The 20,542-nt window shown below is 40.6% G+C and overlaps 2 protein-coding genes across 2 annotated transcripts; both read left to right on the plus strand.

Moving 5' to 3' along the window:
* The first annotated feature begins 7,909 nt into the window (after window positions 1-7,909).
* LOC308120684 (E3 ubiquitin-protein ligase TRIM21-like) lies at window positions 7,910-12,420 on the plus strand. Its single transcript, XM_080481443.1, has 2 exons — window positions 7,910-8,034; window positions 10,164-12,420. Exon 2 carries the CDS (start codon window positions 10,173-10,175, stop codon window positions 11,817-11,819), a length of 1,647 nt encoding a protein of 548 aa, XP_080337569.1. The 5' UTR covers window positions 7,910-8,034; window positions 10,164-10,172; the 3' UTR covers window positions 11,820-12,420.
* A 1,809-nt stretch (window positions 12,421-14,229) lies between these two features.
* LOC308120683 (E3 ubiquitin-protein ligase TRIM21-like) lies at window positions 14,230-18,911 on the plus strand. Its single transcript, XM_080481442.1, has 2 exons — window positions 14,230-14,347; window positions 16,627-18,911. Exon 2 carries the CDS (start codon window positions 16,636-16,638, stop codon window positions 18,280-18,282), a length of 1,647 nt encoding a protein of 548 aa, XP_080337568.1. The 5' UTR covers window positions 14,230-14,347; window positions 16,627-16,635; the 3' UTR covers window positions 18,283-18,911.
* The last annotated feature ends 1,631 nt before the right edge of the window (window positions 18,912-20,542 follow it).

The raw sequence follows: 20,542 nt of genomic DNA on the forward strand, positions 1-20,542 counted from the left end.
TGTCAATAGTGTGATAAATGTTACCGTTAATTTGAGTGCGGCCTAACTTCCTTCTTCTTCTGCTTCCTCTTCCATAATGTTGCATTACCGCCACCTGCTGGTTCTTTTTTTTCATCAATTTTTGAAAAATGACTTTCAGATGGAAAGTGACTTCAAGATTCAAGATTCAAGATTCATTTTATTGTCATTCTACTTTTCAGTCCAACGAAATTACATCAAGCACAGATGGAAAGAAGAAGACAACATTGGGAGAGGGAGGAGAAAAAACACCTCAGCACATTTAGCATCCAGCATATTACAACTTAATACATGTCACAAGACAGAGCACATAGGATTCCACCGGGTGGGGTGGGTGGGAGGGAGGGTGTTTGCAGGAGAGAGGTTACCCCCAGTCGATCATGAGCCTCCCATTTGCTACGCAGCCAGTTTCCGGTGCGACCGCGAAGAGACCCCTCAACTGCTGGGGGGGGGGGGGGGCAGCGGAGGCGGGGACAGTTCTGAGTTATTCCTCCTTCCAGTCAGTCCGGCCTCTGATGATGTGAGACGACCTCGGATAAGTTCTGGTCAGAGATAGTTCCTCGGGGGGAAAGGGTGTGAAGATAAGGGCAAGGTGGGGGGCAGAGCCTTTGTTGCGTCTTTATCCTAGGAGAGAATGTAAACAACCTCTGGTTGTCATGGGAGTCCAATGAAGATTAGAGATGTTTTGAGGTCAGGGTGTCTTGTTTTGTAGCACCCTGGGTACAGTCTCTGGTCTCCAGCGAGTTTAAATCCAAATCTGTGGCCATTTCTTTATTTTAGCATCCCCTCAGGGCGCCCAGCTTCTCCAAGTTGGAATCCATTTCATGCAAACGTCCAGAAGTGGCATCCTGCCTGCTTCTGAGTTCGTTTATCGTATGAGTCTGAGTGTTCAGAGCCCTGTTCAGTCCTTCAGTGATCACTGACATCCTTCCCAATGCAGCTGCCAGCATTTTGTCAACTTTGCGATAGGTTAGGTAGCTGCTCGCTCCAATCAGCAGCATACCTAATATCATAAATCCAAATATGTAGACGTCATCCACGTCCTCCACGGAAAAAAATCGACAGGCACACTAACCTCCACGTCGACCAGGAGTCGAGAGTGTACCCGGCAAAATGAGTTCCGGCAGGACATGTGGGCTCTCCTATGCCCGCTTTTCCAGTGAAGAAGATTTTGTCGATTGCATTCAGAGACCAGCTGATCAAATCCATGGTTCGGTTTGGGTTCGGATAGAGATGAGAGAGAGGCTCTTATTAGATTTGACGAGAGACAGCACGGGACAGAGAGCAGCAGCAAGCAGGGAAGATAAGGGAGCGGAGAGGGAGAAAAATGCGACCGCATTTTTTTTTTTTTTTAATTGAAAAATACCAATTTTTAATCACAAAATACAATTCAATGATTTTTTTTTGCTTTTTCAACAACATGAGTGCACACGAACAGTCATATAAACAGTAAAACAAATAAATGATATTAGATTACAGATTTCTGTGCAACCAATGAACACCCCCACCCACCCCCACACCTTGGCTCAACAACACACATCCTATTGAATATTTTACCTATTTACACAATAACGGAAAGCTATAACAGGCACATACAGTTTGGGTATCAGCTGGGCAATACTTGTAAGTCTGTGAAATAGGAGATAAATGGTTGCCATTTTTGGAAAAATTTCCCCGTACTCCCACCCAACGTATATTTTATTTTTTCAAGCTTTAAAAAAAACATAACATCCTTGAGCCACTGGGAGACGGAAGGATACTTAGCAGATTTCCAGTGCAACAATAAGGAACGTCTTGCCAGTAAAGATGTAAAAGCTATTATGCCTTTTTGCATTGAATTAAGTGTAAGTGAAGGGTCAGGAATCCCAAACACCGCAATCAGCGGACAAGGTTGGAGATTTAACCCAAGCACAGCAGACAAAATAGAAAAATAACCTGCCCAGAAAGCCCTTAGGTCAGGACAAAGAAAAAACATGTGACTGAGGTGACAAGGAGAGCCATGGCATTTATCACACTTGTCTTCCACTTCTGAATACATTTCAGATATTTTAGACTTGGAGAAATGCACCCTGTGTAGCACCTTAAATTGGATAAGTCCAAGCCGAGCACAAGAGGTGGAAGATGTATCCTCTCTATTGCCTGTTGCCAGGATTCCTCCTGTATTTGTATTCCTAACTCTTTTTCCCATGTACCTTTAAGTTTGTCAGTAGAATGGTTGTTCAAATCCAAAATAATACTGTACAACTTTGAAATAATTCCTCTTTGATTAGGAACAAATGAAAGCATGGTTTCCCACTGGTGATCCGGAGGTAAAGAGGGGAAATCAGAAAAACATTTAGAAACAAAATTGCGGGCTTGAAAATAGCGAAACAGATGAATATTAGGTAGGGAGTAGCGAGATGATTGATTGACAAAACTATCAAAAATCCCATCAACATACAAATGTTTTAAATGTGTAACACCCTTATCATGCCACACTGTAAATGTCGGATCTGAAAGCGAAGGAGGAAATAAGTGATTGTTTTTTAGTGGACCAGAGGAAGATGTAGCTATAAATTTAAAGTGCCGCCTAAATTGATACCAGATCTTTAATGTATTAAGAACCACTTGGTTATCAGTGTATAGAGAGGGTTTTATAGGAAGCGAGGAATAAATTAAAGCGGGAATAGAAGAACCCCTACAGGAAGATAGTTCCAAATTACACCAGGAGAGACGGGGAGATTTTAACCAGTGGCAAAGTTTATAGATATGAGAAGCCCAATAATAGGCCAGAAAATTAGGTAGTGCCAGTCCTCCACTTAGTCTACATCTCTGCAGTAAAGTTCTACGAACCCTAGGTGGTTTCCCACCCCAAATAAAAGAACTAACTATCTTATCCAGTGAATTAAAAAAATGTATTGGCAGAAAAAGAGGAATTGACTGAAACAAAAATAACAATTTCGGCAAAATATTCATCTTCACCACATTAATCTTGCCGATTAATGAGAGGGGGAGGTTTCCCCATCTCTGAATATCAGATGTGATCTTTGAGATGAGGGGAGTGAAATTAGCTGAGAAAAGGCTAGATAGTGAACGGGTCACATTTATACCCAGATATTTAAACCCTGAAGAATTGAGTTGAAAAGGTAAGTCCGACTGTTGAAGAAGACATGCAGTAGAATTAATGGGAAAGCACTCACTTTTACTTAAATTCAATCTATAACCTGAGAAGGTGCAGAAGTTCTCCAGAATATCCCAAACAGCAGGGATTGAAAGCGTGGGATCAGTTACATATAATAATAAATCATCTGCATACAGTGATAATTTATGCTCAATTCCATTACGGATGATTCCTTTAAACAATGGGGAAGATCTTAATGAAATAGAGAGTGGCTCGATAGCGATGGCAAATAGCAAAGGAGACAAAGGACATCCTTGGCGACTTCCACGTTCAAGAGTAAAATAATCTGAATAGACATCGTTGGTATGAACACAGGCTTTGGGAGATGAATAAAGGAGACGAATCCAGGAAATAAATATATCCCCAAATCCAAATTTCTTCAAGACTGCAAACAAGTACTCCCACTCAACCCTATCAAACGCCTTTTCAGCATCCAAAGAGATCACCAATTCAGGAAATTCAGATGAATGTTTTGAGTAAATTATGTTGAAAAGTGTACGTGTATTGAAAAACAACTGACGTCCCTTAAAAAAACCATTCTGCTCCTCAGATATTATGTGAGGAAGCACATTCTCTAAACGGAATGCAATGACTTTAGCCAACACCTTAACGTCTACATTGAGCAGCGATAAAGGTCTGTAAGAGCCACAGGAGGTTGGATCCTTACTAGTCTTTAAAAGAAGAGCAATGGTAGCTTGTGTCATGGTTGGTGGTAATGAACCAATATCAAAGGATTCATTAAATACAGATAATAGAAGTGGAGCAAGTTTATCAATAAATTTTTTATAGAATTCAATAGGAAACCCGTCGGGGCCTGGGGCTTTGGATGACTGTATGGCTTTGATTGCTTTTAATATTTCCTCAAGGGAGAGTGGAGAGTCCAGTTGCTCAGTGATATGAGTATCAATGACAGGATTTAAAAGATTCACCAGAAATTTGTTCATTTTAGTTTTGTCTTTAGGGAATTCAGATTTATATAATGAAGCATAAAACGATTTACAAGTAGCATTGATTTCCATGGAATCTGTGATGGTATTACCATGTGAGTCCTTAATACTCGGAATCAAACGGGAGGCTGCCTGTCGCTGCAACTGGTGAGCTAGTAAACGACTGGCTTTGTCGCCATGTTCATAGTACGAGCTACGACTGCGTAACAACAAACGTTCAGCCTCTGTGGTTGAAATTCGATCAAATTCTGCTTGCAAATCAAAACGCTGCTTAAATAGTTCAGGAGAAGGGTTCAGAGAATACCTTAAATCCAGGTTACTAATTGCTGATGTGAGTTCATTAAGTCTAGTTTTAATCCTTTTGTTCAAAACAGCAGAGTAAGAAATAATTTGGCCTCTCAGGTAACATTTGAGTGTCTCCCATAACAACGAATATGAAGTTGATTCATTTCGGTTAAAAGACAAAAACTCATCAATAGAATTTGAAATGCGACTGCAAAATTCTTTATCAGACAAGAGAAGAGAATTAAATCTCCAATGTGGAAGGCTGCGTTTATGGGTAGACATTTGAATATCTAATAATAAAGGTGAATGGTCGGATATAACAATACCTAAATAATCAGAGGATTTAACACTTGAATTAAGCCTACTGTCAATAAAAAAATAATCAATCCTAGAATATGAATGATGAGCCTGAGAGAAAAAAGAAAATTTCCTACCAGAGGGATTACGAGATCTCCAAGGATCAACAAGACCATTCTGTTTTACAAAATCAGAAAACACTTTAGACATAGCAGATTGATTCCGATTGCGAGGATTTGACCGATCCAAGGTCGGGTCAAACACACAATTGAAATCTCCTCCAAGTATCAGCATATGGGTATTCATAAATGGGATATTACTCAACAATCTATTTGCAAATTCCACATCATCAAAGTTTGGGGCATAAACATTCACCAACAAAACCTTTTTCCCCATTAGGGTTCCATCAACTATAAGGTATCTGCCATTCCTATCAGCGATAACGTCAGTGGATGAAAACTGAACTCTTTTGTTAATTAAAATGGCGACTCCTCTCGCTTTTGAGTTAAAGTTGGAATGAAAAACCTGGCCTACCCATGGGCAATGTAGCCGACGGTGATCTTTAATGCGAAGATGGGTCTCTTGTAAAAATACAAAATCTGAGTGTAAACGTTTCAAATGTGTAAAAACCTTCGATCTCTTAACAGGATTGCCCATACCCTTGATATTCCAGCTGAAAAATCTAAGAGAGGTGCCTGACCCAACAGTGCTGTGATCTATGTTGCCGTTGACCATTTAAATAAATGAAAACAAAAATGTAAATAATCATGAAGAGCCAAGGTGGGGTGCCCTCCCCACAGTATACCCCTAAACACAAACACACCCAAAGTCCCCATATAACCACAGAACAAAGGGGACAGCAGTGTTTCCTGCAACATCCAAGAGTCGTCCACAAAAATATGGAACGACCCAGAGACTGAGCTGAGCTAACAAAAAAAATACAAAGAGAAAAAGGCTAAAGGTGGGAAACTCCCACCGACTTCAAAACTGTATAACAATATGCGCACAATAATTAAGTATTATAATAATATAAATAATAAATTATGGAAAGATTCAAATGAGAATAATATGAGAAAACAACAAAGATAAACTTAAATATATTTCCCCACATCACATATATGTAAGCAGCAAAGAACCCAAACACACACAGGCAAAAAAAACAAAATAAAAAGGTAAATAAATAATATAATTTAAAGACATGAGAACAGGCCATGTCATGTTCAGAAAAATGCAAATAGCATCAAATGAAACATGATACAAAATAGTATAACCTTCTTATTTAACAACAGTATATATATATATATATATATATATATATATATATATATATATATATATATATATTAAATAAAACTAAATAACAATGACACTAATTTAGTGAGTGCAGTAGAAAACAAAACAGATTAAATGCTGCTCAAACAAACTATTAAGGCAAGTGAGCCCATAATGTAGTTCAGCTACCAGAACTCACCCAGGAATACTTTTTTTAACATAGTCACTGGCTTCCTCCGCTGAGACGAAATCCTTCTCAACACCATTGTAAGTGATGCGGAGTCGCGCTGGATGAAAAAGACCATACCGAGCACCGTCAATGCCCCGGAGTTGACGTTTGACCTCGTTAAATGCAGCTCGAGCCCGAGCTATCCTAGCGGTGTGGTCAGGGAAGACGGAGATGGTCAGGTCTCCAGCTTTAATCCGCTGAAGTTCTCTGGCGCGGCGCAAAATGTCCACACAGTCACCATGATAATGGAACATGCACACAATGGCCCGCGGACGATCACCAGGCTTGGGTTTCGGCTGGAGGGTCCGGTGGGTACGATCCAATAGCGGCTCCTTATCCAGACCGAACGCTTCCTTCAGTAAGGCGGCTACAACAGTGGTGGTGCTGGTTTCGGGACCCTCCGGTACTCCTACAATCCTCACGTTGTTACGCCGTGATCTGGACTCCAAGTCCTCACATTTATTCTCCAGCTTGGCGACATTGGCTGTGAGGGACTTTATAGTGGACTTCATCTCGGTGATGTCATCGGAGCATTCAGTGAGTGCCTGCTCCATCCCGCCGACCGTCCCCTTGATCTCGGAGATGGCAGCATCGGTATCAGCCCTGTCTTTCGCCAGCTGTGTCTTCACCGCCTGCAGGTCGAGTTGAATGTTAGATAAAACATCCCCGAGAGCATCCTTAAGCTCTTTTTTAAATATATCGGCAATATCTTTCCTCAGCGAAGCCAGCAACTCAAGCTTGAGTGCCTCAGTGTCAGGCGAGCTTGGGGCGACCTCCGCAGGAACCAGCGGGTCCCGCGAGGACGTGGTCGGAGTGAGCTGAGCAGGCCGCAGCTGCGTCTGAGTAGTATTGCGGGTTTTCGAGTTCCTCCCAGTCATTTTACTCACTTCAGAGTTGAACCTCCAAACAAAAGGTGTGCCAAAGCAGAATAAAAATGAATATGTGACCAATAAGCGCAAAGGAATTACAATTTTTTAACGAAATCGGCAGGAGCCTCCAAACTCGCGTCCTACTCCTTTTAAGCCCCGCCTCGCTCCCCAGAAGAAGACTTCTTAACACTGAAGGTGTAAAATTACCAGAAGTCGCAGCAAATCAAGAGTCTCCAGTTCCAAATGATGGACCTGAAAAGGCAGTATGAAGACGCATGTCTTTATCTCAAGAATAACAAAGACCTCAAAACTGTGTCAGATGTGAGCTACCAGGAAGCTGACCGAGAGCAAGAGTACGAGAAGATTCCCAACGAGCTCAGGCAACTCTTGGCTTTGAGAGGCGAGTACCTTCAGGTGAAGACTTCTAAAGAGTGTGAAGTGTTATTTTGTTGCTTTTAGTGCAGTGTCTTCAGAACAAATACTCACTCTGAACATTGTTTTGTAAGTATCACAACCACCTCGGGTTATCTTAAGGCCAATGCTGATTTTGAGGCTTCATTTCAATAGTACTTGAACAGTACACTTGCAATCTCACCTCTAGGTATCATAAAAAAATACTTGATAACATTAATAGGTGAAAACATTGTACTTTTAAATGACACCACACACCAAAATGAAACTTCACCTTGCCAATCCTGAAATTGAGAACATTTAGTCTCAAACAGTTTCTGATATTTGATATTCAAATATGCTATTGTCCAACTGTATACTTTAGTTTTACTGTAGTTAGACTTTCAGTAAAAGTGGTGGTGGACGAAGAAGAGGACACACGTAACACTGAGGCAGTGAAAGTGAAAGTTAAAGTCAAACTGCAGTTCAGACGCGTCTCCGTGTTTCTGTGAGAAGAAATGTTACCTGAGTTCATCTGTACTTTCACAGACACCGACTCCAACACTGGTGAGTACAGCTGATCACTTTTATACTGACTCTCAGAAAACTGCATGAAGAAGGTGAACAAATGTCCTCTTTGTACAGACATGTCTACTTTTCAAGTCCTTGTCAGGGAGTGTGACAAAAACTTATATTTAAGCTGTGAATACGATTTAACAAAGATGTACAAAATACAGTAAATGAACAATGATGATGTCGTTGATGATCAGTTAAAGAAATTAGATTGAATTTGAGAAATTCTTTCAACAAAGTTTATTCTATCTGGTTTCTACAGCCTGGTAGACATTAAGTGTCACGTGATCGTTGCATTCATCAAGGTTAAAGGACACCCTGAATATGATTGTTGTAAAATCAAACAAGTTTTAGATATAAAACAAGAGCAACCAGAGATTTCTGACCTCCGCCAAGGGAAGACATGGACACAGGGAAATGACACATATTCCACATCCAGATCAACTGCCTTTATTGATTTATGCACTTTGGTGATCCTGTGATTTTATTTCATAATTTGAAAAAAACACAAGATAAGACAATATATTGCGAAATGAATATTTTCAATTGGAACGATTACGTTGATCGGGATCACCACCAACATTTAATGGTTCTTCCTTTGATCAAAATGCACCTGTACACTTATTTTCATGAAGATCTTCACAAAATTAGCTGAAAATATTGGCATCATGTGTGAAATCCGATCACTATTAGATCAAAATTCACTCAACCTATTATAAGACTCCCTCATGCTTCCATATCTGAGTTATTTTGTGGAAATATGGGCAAATAATTTTAAACAAAAAAACATTGATCCTCTTCCTGAGGGCTCACCACCCGCAGCAAAGGTTCTTAAGTGGTGCAATGTGATCTGGGTGACAGTGTCTGGGTGACTGTCACCCCCGCGACCCGGAAACGGATAAGCGGGAGAAAATGGATGGACTTTGATCCTATTTTTCTTTGGCCTTAGGAAGAAGGCCATTACACTCATAAATCAAGCTGATTATTAAACTCCAACAAATCCTGTTTGTAATGTCAAAGACCGTAAAAATACTTGATATTGTCCACCTTAATACACTCCCATATTTTTGTGTCAGTTAAAGAAATTAGATTGAATTTAAGAAATTCTTTCCACAAAGTTTATTCTATCTGGTTTCTACAGCCTGGTAAACATAAAATGTCACATGATCGTTGGTTTCATCAAGGTTAAAGGTCACCCTGAATATGATTGTTGTAAAATCAAACAAGTTTTCGATATAAAACAAGAGCAACTAGAGATTTCTGACCTCCGCCAAGGGAAGACATGGACACAGGGAAATGACACATATTCCACATCCAGATCAACTGCCTTCATTAATGTATGCACTTTGGTGATCCTGTGATTTCACTTCATAATTTGAAAAAAATACAAGATAAGACAATATATTGCGAAATGAAAATTTTCAATTGTAATGATTATATTGATCGGGATCACCACCAACATTTTTCTTTTTACTTCAGAAGAAGGCCATTACACTCATAAATCAAGATTATCATTAAACTCCAACAAATCCTGTTTGTCATGTCAAAGACCCTAAAAATACATGATATTGTCAACCTTAATACACTACCATATTTTTGTGTCGAATATACTTAATAGTCCTTCCAAATGTGTTAAATATACTTTGAAATTCAATTCTTCAAATCAGTAATGCTGAAAAGAAATTAGTTGTGGACGAGATGCCATGAGGGGGCGCTGTTCCAAACCTGCAGACGGGACAACAGAATGACACAAGTGGTTATTCTGCTTTTGCAGGTCTTGTTCTTGGTGTGATCAGAGGTTTAGTTGGCTGCTGTGTGTGTGGCACACGACAACATTAAAGTTTCCTTTCTAACAGTTTAGGCCGTCAGCAGACTGAGTATGAAGTTACAAAATGACTTCCTTCGCTTCAGTTTGTAGAATTAGTCACACAAGCAAGACAGAGCCACTGCCAAGTAGGATTAACAGCATTGTCTTTGAAAAATGTGGAAATAAAAACAAAGTTCAGTTAAAATGTCGGCAGTAACAGAATAAAAATGAAAACCTTCAGAATGTAAAAACTGTACGATAATTTAAAATAGTAAAACTGAACAATAATGTTTTACTCTCTGTCTTTTGTCCTCAGTGGGTGAAGATGTCTGCTACCAGCAATCTGCGCTCTGAAGATCAGTTTCTTTGCTCCATCTGTCTGGACGTGTTCACTGATCCAGTCACCACACCATGTGGACACAACTTCTGCAACCAGTGCATCACTGAGCACTGGAACTCCAAGGTCATATGTGACTGTCCTCTGTGTAAAGAGGTTTTCTACAAGAGACCTCAGCTGAGGGTCAACACGTTCATCTCTGAGGTTGTTGCTCAGTTCAGACATGAAGTTGAACACAAAGCCAGCAGCAGCAGCAGCTCAGAGCAACAAGCTGCCAAACCAGGAGAAGTTCCCTGTGACGTCTGCAGTGGAACCAAAGGGAAGGCCCTCAAGTCCTGCCTGGTGTGCCTGGTCTCCTACTGTCAGACTCACCTGGAGCCTCATCTGACAGTGTCAGGCCTGAAGAAACATCAGCTGATGGAGCCTGTGGAGAACCTGGAAGACAGGATGTGTCCGAAGCACCAGAAACCTCTGGAGCTGTTCTGTAAGAGCGAGCAGACGTGTGTCTGCATGATGTGCACTGTTTTAGAGCACAAGACTCACGAGTTTGTTCCTCTGAGTGAAGAATGTGAAGGAAAGAAGACGGAGCTGAGGAAGACTGAGGCTGAAATGCAGCAGATGATCCAGAAGAGAAGAGTGAAGATCAATGAGATCAGAGAGTGTCTGAAGAAGAGTAAAGCTGCTGCAGACAGAGAGAAAGCAGAAGGTGTTGAGGTGTTCACTGCTCTGATGCAGTGTGTTGAGAGAGATCTGAACCAGATGATGAAGAGGATGGAAGAGGAAGAGAAAGCCAGAGAGAAACGGGCTGAAGGTCTCATCAAAGATCTGGAAGAGGAGATCAGTGAGCTGATGAAGAGGAGCTCAGAGGTGGAGCAGCTCTTACACTTTGAAGACCACCTCCACCTCCTCCAAGGCTTCTCCTCCCTGAAAGCTGCTCCACCCACCAAGGACTGGACGGAGGTCAGCGTCCGTCCATCATCATATGAGGGGACTGTGGTGAGAGCTGTGGCTCAGCTGGAGGAGACTCTCAGCAAAGAGATGAAGAATCTGTTTGAGGCTGAGCTGAAGGGGCAGCAGCAGTTTGCAGTGGATGTGACTCTTGATCCTGATACAGCACATCCTAAACTCATCTTGTCTGATGATGGGAAACAAGTGAGTCATGGTGATGTGAGGAAGAAGCTTCCAGACAACACAGAAAGATTTTCTCGTTATATTATTGTTTTAGGAAAACAAAGTTTCTCTTCAGGTAAATTTTACTTTGAGGTTCAGGTTAAAGGAAAGACTGAATGGAATTTAGGAGTGAGCAAAGAGTCCATCAACAGGAAGGGAGAGATCACAGTGAGGCCTGATGAAGGTTTCTGGACAATACGGTTGAGAAATGGAAATGAGTACTCAGCTTATGAGAACTCTCCAGTGCGTCTCTCTCTGAGGTTTGTTCCTGAGAAGGTGGGGGTGTTTGTGGATTATGAGGAGGGTCTGGTCTCGTTCTATGATGTAGATGCTGCAGCTCTAATCTACTCCTTCACTGGCTGCTGCTTCACTGACAAACTCCTCCCATACTTCTGTCCATATCCTAATGATGGCGGTAAAAACTCTGCACCTCTGATCATCTGTCCCGTCAATCAAACTGTCTGATCAGTTTTTATCATTAAACGTCACCAACAATGAATAAAGTGGTGAGAAAGTGACGGATTAACTGTGATTGATGGTGAACAATTCTATGATTTCATTGAGCAGCAGTTTGTATCTACAGAAAGGTTCTGACAGTTTGTACAACACAAGTAAAGATGTGATGAGAAGAGGAAACACTGAGCAGTCAGAGTCGGTATAAACCTGTTTCCTCTGTCTGATTCATGGCAGAGCACCTTCATGGTTGAAGCTCCATCAGGATCTTTTTCATGTGTTTCTAGAGCTTCATGAGCAGGAATCTTTCAGTCTGTGTGTCTTCAAGCTGCAGAGTCACATTGTTAGTTTTTCTCTCCAGCTTCGAGGTTTCTTAAAGGGGAAATTTAATCTTGAGATTTTACAATCAAATGTAACACAATCTGGTGGAAGAAGTACAACAGAGGATCCAAACAGAGAAAACTGTGCAAACTACGTCCTAATCATGGTCATTTATGATGATTGAGCCTGTACAACGTGCTGAATGTTGGAAATGTATTAACCGCTTGATATTATCTGTAATTGTTTATATATTAATGCAATATTTGTGTATCACATAAACTTTAATAAAATGAAGTGGAAAAAAAAAACCAACTCAGATTCTGTCTTTCTAAATGAGTTTTGGTCACAAACAGCACGGTCCTTTTTATCTTGAGCTCAGACATCACATCACTTTTACCTGTGTACTTCTTGTACTTGTGTCTCACACTAAAGTATTTGTACTCACCAGTATTTGTAGCTGAGAAACTCCAGATGAACACAGTAGAGTGGAGCTCACTCACACACTCAGAGGTTTGTGTGGACTGCAGCTCATAACTGTACAAAGTTCAGCTGCGCTCCTTCTTCTTGTTGTTCTTGTCTTCTTGCTGCGACTGAACCAGAAGAGGAGCTTCACCTCTTCAACACTCTCCTGATGGTTGATGTTATCCTGACATCTACTGGTCACAGAGAGGAACTACAATACTTCAATGATCGTCAACAGACACAAGTCGTTTCCGGGTTCCAGTTACAAAGTTGCAGCAAACAACACAACCTGAGATGTGATTCTCCTCGAGGCGTCTGTCTTTTACAGAATAATATTGACATTAAATGGAGTCAAAACCGTGTCAATAGTGTAATAAATGTTACAGTTAATTTGAGTGCGGCCTAATTTTCTTCTTCTTCTGCTTCCTCGTCCATAATGTTGCATTACCGCCACCTGCTGGTTCTATTTTTTAATCAATTTTTTATTATTTCATAATACAGCACCACAAAGTGAACACATACAGAACATAACATAACAAGACAAAACAAAACACGAATCAATAAATACATAATAAACAATTATGATAATAAACATTGAACAGTTAAATAAAGAAATAAATAAAGAATAAATGAATTAATCAGTCAATAATAAGAACAATACCAAAAAGAAGAAGAAGAAGACCAAGCTCTCCAGCACCAACTCAATGTGATGAGCAGCCAACTTAAAGACTGCAAAGCACTGGAGGAGGACCGAAAAGCCATAAAGGCAGAGACCAAAGCCCTGAGGTGAAATAACGAGGCTCTGCAGGAGAAGGCTCTAGACCTCCAGCTGAAACTCTCCACGCAACACAACTTGGAGGAAAAATACAAGCGTGAGCAGGAAAGGAGCCGAGCCTGAACGCAAGTCACAACCGACCTCCAGTGACAGGATCAGGAGTTGAAAGAAAAATTGAAAAAGGACTTTCGGAAGGAAAGTGACTTCTTAACACTGAAGGTGTAAAATTACCAGAAGTCGCAGCAAATCAAGAGTCTCCAGTTCCAAATGATGGACCTGAAAAGGCAGTATGAAGACGCATGTCTTTATCTCAAGAATAACAAAGACGTCAAAACTGTGTCAGATGTGAGCAACCAGGAAGCTGACCGAGAGCAAGAGTACGAGAAGATTCCCAACGAGCTCAGGCAACTCTTGGCTTTGAGAGGCGAGTACCTTCAGGTGAAGACTTCCAAAGAGTGTGAAGTGTTATTTCGTTGCTTTTAGTGCAGTGTCTTCAGAACAAATACTCACTCTGAACATTGTTTTGTAAGTATCACAACCACCTCGGGTTATCTTAAGGCCAATGCTGATTTTGAGGCTTCATTTCAATAGTACTTGAATAGTACACTTGGAATCTCACCTCTAGGTATCATAAAAAAAATTCTTGATAGCATTAATAGGTGAAAACATTGTACTTTTAAATGACACCACACACCTAAATGAAACTTCACCTTGCCAATCCTGAAATTGAGAACATTTAGTCTCAAACAGTTTCTGATATTTGATATTCAAATATGCTATTGTCCAACTGTATACTTTAGTTTTACTGTAGTTAGACTTTCAGTAAAAGTGGTGGTGGAGGAAGAGGAGGACACACGTAACACTGAGGCAGTGAAAGTGAAAGTTAAAGTCAAACTGCAGTTCAGACGCGTCTCCGTGTTTCTGTGAGAAGAAATATAACCTGAGTTCATCTGTACTTTCACAGACACCGAGTCCAACACTGGTGAGTACAGCTGATCACTTTTATACTGACTCTCAGAAAACTGCATGAAGAAGGTGAATAAATGTCCTCTTTGTACAGACATGTCTACTTTTCAAGTCCTTGTCAGGGAGTGTGACAAAAACTCATATTTAAGCTGTGAATACGATTTAACAAAGATGTACAAAATACAGTAAATGAACAATGGTGATGTCGTTGATGATCAGTTAAAGGAATTAGATTGAATTTAAGAAACTCTTTCTACAAGGTTTATTCTATCTGGTTTCTACAGCCTGGTAGTACGGAAGAGTTTTAGGGCCACTGAAGAAAAAAAAAATTCGGAGGCTAAAAAAACCCTTTGTGGGTTCAGAAAAAGTCGAAAATCAAAGTCGAGTTTTTTTTTTTTTCACGGAGAGACCTCTATCCATCCCTCATCATTTGCCCGGAGATGTGACTTCACATTAAATCACTTAATTCTGACTATATCAGGTTGCTTACTGCTTATGGACGTGTGATTTTACACAGGATTTCCTGGATTAATAAGAACATTTAAATAAGCAGCCCGGGATCCGTGACTTTGTCCTTCGTATTTGACGAACTTCCACAACGGAACCAGGCAGCAGGCTGCTCTGTCTCTTCTGGTCCTGATACTGATGATAATTGCACCGCGTTTATGAGCGAGATTCTGTCCTGAAGCATCTTTTCATCACTTCATTAAACCGCCTGATATGCATTTTGAGGAAGCAGTGACACGCGCTGGCAAGTGGATGGACGGACTTTTTTTTTCCACCGTGAAAAAAACAAACTCGACTTTTTCTGAAGCGCACGAAGGTTTTGGGGTTTTTTTTAGCCTCCGAATTTTTATTTTTCTTCAGTGGCCCTAAAACTCTTCCGTATGGTAGACATTAAGTGTCACGTGGTCGTTGCGTGGTCGTTGCATTCATCAAGGATAAAGGTCACCCCAAATATGATTGTTGTAAAATCAAACACGTTTTAGATATAAAACAAGAGCAACCAGAGATTTCTGACCTCCGCCAAGGGAAGACATGGACACAGGGAAATGACACATATTCCACATCCAGATCAACTGCCTTTATTGATTTATGCACTTTGGTGATCCTGTGATTTTATTTCATAATTTGAAAAAAAACAGGATAAAACATTATATTGCAAATGAACATTTTCAATTGTAACGATTATGTTGATCGGGATCACCACCAACATTTAATGGTTCTTCCTATTCTCATGAAGATCAACACATTAGTTTATGAAATATCTTCTTAACAGACAGACAGACAAATAAACAGGTGATTTTATAAAATCCTCAGTGGAGGTAATAAAGGTATTGAAGGTTTAATCTGACAGGAACTAAAGTTCTAAACTTTCCACCCAGGTTGTGCAAAAGTCCATTTTATGTTGGGAGTATCAACAGGGTGAACAATGAATTGCAGCTTCAAATACAGTCTCACTCCACATTGTGTGATACCTACGTTTGTCTACAGCTAAAAAGAAACAAAGTCATTCAACAAAATTGCAGAGGAAAGTTCTCAAAATGTAACAAGGGTACGTTTCATCTGCCTAATCTTTACGATTGTAGGACAACTCGTCCATGGATGAGGTTTTTGTTTGAGAAAATTAATCCTGTACAATGTACTTTTACATATTGTTATGTCTAATTTCAGGTTCAAGCTGATTATTAAACTCCAACAAATCCTGTTTGTCATGTCAAAGACCCTAAAAATACATGATATTGTCCACCTTAATACACTACCATGTTTTTGTGACAAATCTACTTTAGTCCTTCCAAATGTGTTAAATATACTTTGAAATTCAATTCTTCAAATCAGTAATGCTGAAAAGAAATTAGTTGTGGACGAGATGCCATGAGGGGGCGCTGTTCCAAACCTGCAGACGGGACAACAGAATGACACAAGTGGTTATTCTGCTTTTGCAGGTCTTGTTCTTGATGTGATCAGAGGTTTAGTTGGCTGCTGTGTGTGTGGCACACGACAACATTAAAGTTTCCTTTCTAACAGTTTAGGCCGTCAGCAGACTGAGTATGAAGTTACAAAATGACTTCCTTCGCTTCAGTTTGTAGAATTAGTCACACAAGCAAGACAGAGCCACTGCCAAGTAGGATTAACAGCATTGTCTTTGAAAAATGTGGAAATAAAAACAAAGTTCAGTTAAAATGTGGGCAGTAACAGAATAAAAATGAAAACCTTCAGAATGTAAAAACTGTACGATGATTTAAAATAGTAAAACTGAACAATAATGTTTTACTCTCTGTCTTTCGTCCTCAGTGTGTGAAGATGTCTGCTGCCAGCAATCTGCGCTCTGAAGATCAGTTTCTTTGCTCCATCTGTCTGGACGTGTTCACTGATCCAGTCACCACACCATGTGGACACAACTTCTGCAACCAGTGCATCACTGAGCACTGGAACTCCAAGGTCATATGTGACTGTCCTCTGTGTCAAGAGGTTTTCTACAAGAGACCTCAGCTGAGGGTCAACACTTTGTTCTCTGAGGTTGTTGCTCAGTTCAGACATGAAGATGAACACAAAGCCAGCAGCAGCAGCAGCTCAGAGCAACAAGCTGCCAAACCAGGAGAAGTTCCCTGTGACGTCTGCAGTGGAACCAAAGTGAAGGCCCTCAAGTCCTGCCTGGTGTGCCTGGTCTCCTACTGTCAGACTCACCTGGAGCCTCATCTGACAGTGTCAGGCCTGAAGAAACATCAGCTGATGGAGCCTGTGGAGAACCTGGAAGACAGGATGTGTCCGAAGCACCAGAAACCTCTGGAGCTGTTCTGTAAGAGCGAGCAGACGTGTGTCTGCATGATGTGCACTGTTTTAGAGCACAAGACTCACGAGTTTGTTCCTCTGAGTGAAGAATGTGAAGGAAAGAAGACGGAGCTGAGGAAGACTGAGGCTGAAATGCAGCAGATGATCCAGAAGAGAAGAGTGAAGATCAATGAGATCAGAGAGTGTCTGAAGAAGAGTAAAGCTGCTGCAGACAGAGAGAAAGCAGAAGGTGTTGAGGTGTTCACTGCTCTGATGCAGTGTGTTGAGAGAGATCTGAACCAGATGATGAAGAGGATGGAAGAGGAAGAGAAAGCCAGAGAGAAACGGGCTGAAGGTCTCATCAAAGATCTGGAAGAGGAGATCAGTGAGCTGATGAAGAGGAGCTCAGAGGTGGAGCAGCTCTTACACTTTGAAGACCACCTCCACCTCCTCCAAGGCTTCTCCTCCCTGAAAGCTGCTCCACCCACCAAGGACTGGACGGAGGTCAGCGTCCGTCCATCATCATATGAGGGGACTGTGGTGAGAGCTGTGGCTCAGCTGGAGGAGACTCTCAGCAAAGAGATGAAGAATCTGTTTGAGGCTGAGCTGAAGAGGAAGCAGCAGTTTGCAGTGGATGTGACTCTTGATCCTGATACAGCACATCCTAATCTCATCTTGTCTGATGATGGGAAACAAGTGAGTCATGGTGATGTGAGGAAGAAGCTTCCAGACAACCCAGAAAGATTTTCTCTTTGTGTGTGTGTTTTAGGAAAACAAAGTTTCTCTTCAGGTAAATTTTACTTTGAGGTTCAGGTTAAAGGAAAGACTGACTGGGATTTAGGAGTGAGCAAAGAATCAATCACCAGGAAGGGAGAGATCACACTGAGCCCTGATGAAGGTTTCTGGACAATATGGTTGAGAAATGGAAATGAGTACTCAGCTCTTAAAGGGCCTCCAGTGCGTCTCTCTCTGAGGTTTGTTCCTGAGAAGGTGGGGGTGTTTGTGGATTATGAGGAGGGTCTGGTCTCGTTCTATGATGTAGATGCTGCAGCTCTGATCTACTCCTTCACTGGCTGCTGCTTCACTGACAAACTCCTCCCATTCTTCTGTCCACATCTTAATGATGGTGGTAAAAACTCTGCACCTCTGATCATCTGTCCCGTCAATCAAACTGTCTGATCAGTTTTTATCATTAAACGTCACCAACAATGAATAAAGTGGTGAGAAAGTGACGGATTAACTGTGATTGATGGTGAACAATTCTATGATTTCATTGAGCAGCAGTTTGTATCTACAGAAAGGTTCTGACAGTTTGTACAACACAAGTAAAGATGTGATGAGAAGAGGAAACACTGAGCAGTCAGAGTCGGTATAAACCTGTTTCCTCTGTCTGATTCATGGCAGAGCACCTTCATGGTTGAAGCTCCATCAGGATCTTTTTCATGTGTTTCTAGAGCTTCATGAGCAGGAATCTTTCAGTCTGTGTGTCTTCAAGCTGCAGAGTCACATTGTTAGTTTTTCTCTCCAGCTTCAAGGTTTCTTAAAGGGGAAATTTAATGTTGAGATTTTACAATCAAATGTAACACAATCTGGTGGAAGAAGTACAACAGAGGATCCAAACAGAGAAAACTGTGCAAACTACGTCCTAATCATGGTCATTTAGGATGATTGAGCCTGTAAAAAGTGCTGAATGTTGGAAACAATATTAGAAATGTATTAACCACTTGATATTATCTGTAATTGTTTATATATCCATGCAATATTTGTGTCTCACATACACTTTAATAAAATGAAGTGGAAAAAACCCCAACTCAGATTCTTTCTTTCTAAATGAGTTTTGGTAAAAAACAGCACGGCCCTTTTTATCTTGAGCTCAGACATCACATCACTTTTACCTGTGTACTTCTTGTACTTGTGTCTCACACTAAAGTATTTGTCCTCACCAGTATTTCTAGCTGAGAAACTCCAGATAAACACAGTAGAGTGGAGCTCACTCACACACTCAGAGGTTTGTGTGGACAGCAGCTCATAACTGTACAAAGTTCAGCTGCTCTTCTTCTTCTTCTTCTGGTTCTTCTTGTTCTCGTCTTCTTACTGCGACTGAACCAGAAGAGGAGCTTCACCTCTTCAACACTCTCTCCTGATGGTTGATGATATACTGACCTCTGCTGGTCACAAAGAGAAACTACAATACTTCAGTTTTTTTGAATGAACCTCTTTCCCTGACTCACAGTTCTAATGAAGATCACCGTCATTTCAAGTGGATGAAAAACTAAGAGATTCTTAGTTACTTATTGACTTACTCTATATCTCGAGAAAGGCTTTCAATACTTAAATCTCTGGGTTTTTCAAGTAGTTTTTTTTATTATGTTGCCTAATTTGTTTTACTTATAATAAATAGCTAAATGTCGATTGTATGTGTAATTTATTTGGAAATGTCTTTTTTTAATGAAGATTTGTATGCAAGTAAATTGCACCAGAGTGTAACTAACTATATGATGGTTAAGTGTCATGTGTGACATTTTATTGATAAAACGCATGGAAATGTATAACTTATAAGATGTTTGAACATTTCATTATATTTATGACAACACACGCCTCAATGTGATATCTGTAAAATATACAAAAAACAAAATAATTGATGAATCACTTCTTTTTTTTTTAAGTACTTTGATTCTCTTAGTGAAATGTCCTCTGTGCATTGAACCCGTCCTATTGAACTTAAACTGTAGATACGGTGGGCTGCTGCAGTGGGAACACAAGCTCCAGGAGGATATTTTATCATTTAAAGTCTGTGTGAAGCAGATTTATGTTTATTAAAAACCCAGTTTACAGAGCGATTGTCCAAACTGGGTCTGAATTTCTGTGCAGGTCAGAAACAAGATGAGGACGTGATCTGAGTAAACAATGTAAACAATGTTCTGCTGGTGGCCTTAATTCCAGTTCTCCTACACGATCAGGTGGAGATGGATGAATTTTATGTGGAAGGTGGAGGAGAAGCAGCTCCACCTGCCTCTGTAGCAATCGCTTCAGTTTGTGCTCCTCTTCCTCCTTTTGAAACGTGATGCCTCTGAAAGATGAAGGTTGTGGATCAGACACGGGCTTCTTATAGACGGGATGGATGGAGTTAAATTAGTCTTCGGTTGATGGTCTAATGTGTGAATGTTTGGGGGGGTGAAAAAAACATGGGAGGGAAATTCGTATTGACTCATTGTGAAAGCGCCGTAACAAAAACATCAGTATTACTTTCAGATTGAAGCAGTTAAAATGTAAATGACAGAGAAGGGTGCCTTAGCGAGAACTGCATATTGATGTAAATTAAAAAAAAAAGAAAACAACAGACCACCAGCATCTCGGTGCACCTTCATGTCTTAGTTAGGAGACTGTTGTTGGATTCCAGCCAGGTCATTTTCTCTCATTCTGACTTATTTTGAATATT

This window comes from Lipophrys pholis (assembly GCF_963383615.2).
Source record: "Lipophrys pholis genome assembly, chromosome: 15".
Taxonomy (NCBI): Eukaryota; Metazoa; Chordata; class Actinopteri; order Blenniiformes; family Blenniidae; genus Lipophrys; species Lipophrys pholis.

Bases quoted from the DNA above. Each gene is read 5' to 3' on its own strand.
- LOC308120684 (XM_080481443.1), top strand. From the start codon at position 10,173: ATGTCTGCTACCAGCAATCTGCGCTCTGAAGATCAGTTTCTTTGCTCC.
- LOC308120683 (XM_080481442.1), top strand. From the start codon at position 16,636: ATGTCTGCTGCCAGCAATCTGCGCTCTGAAGATCAGTTTCTTTGCTCC.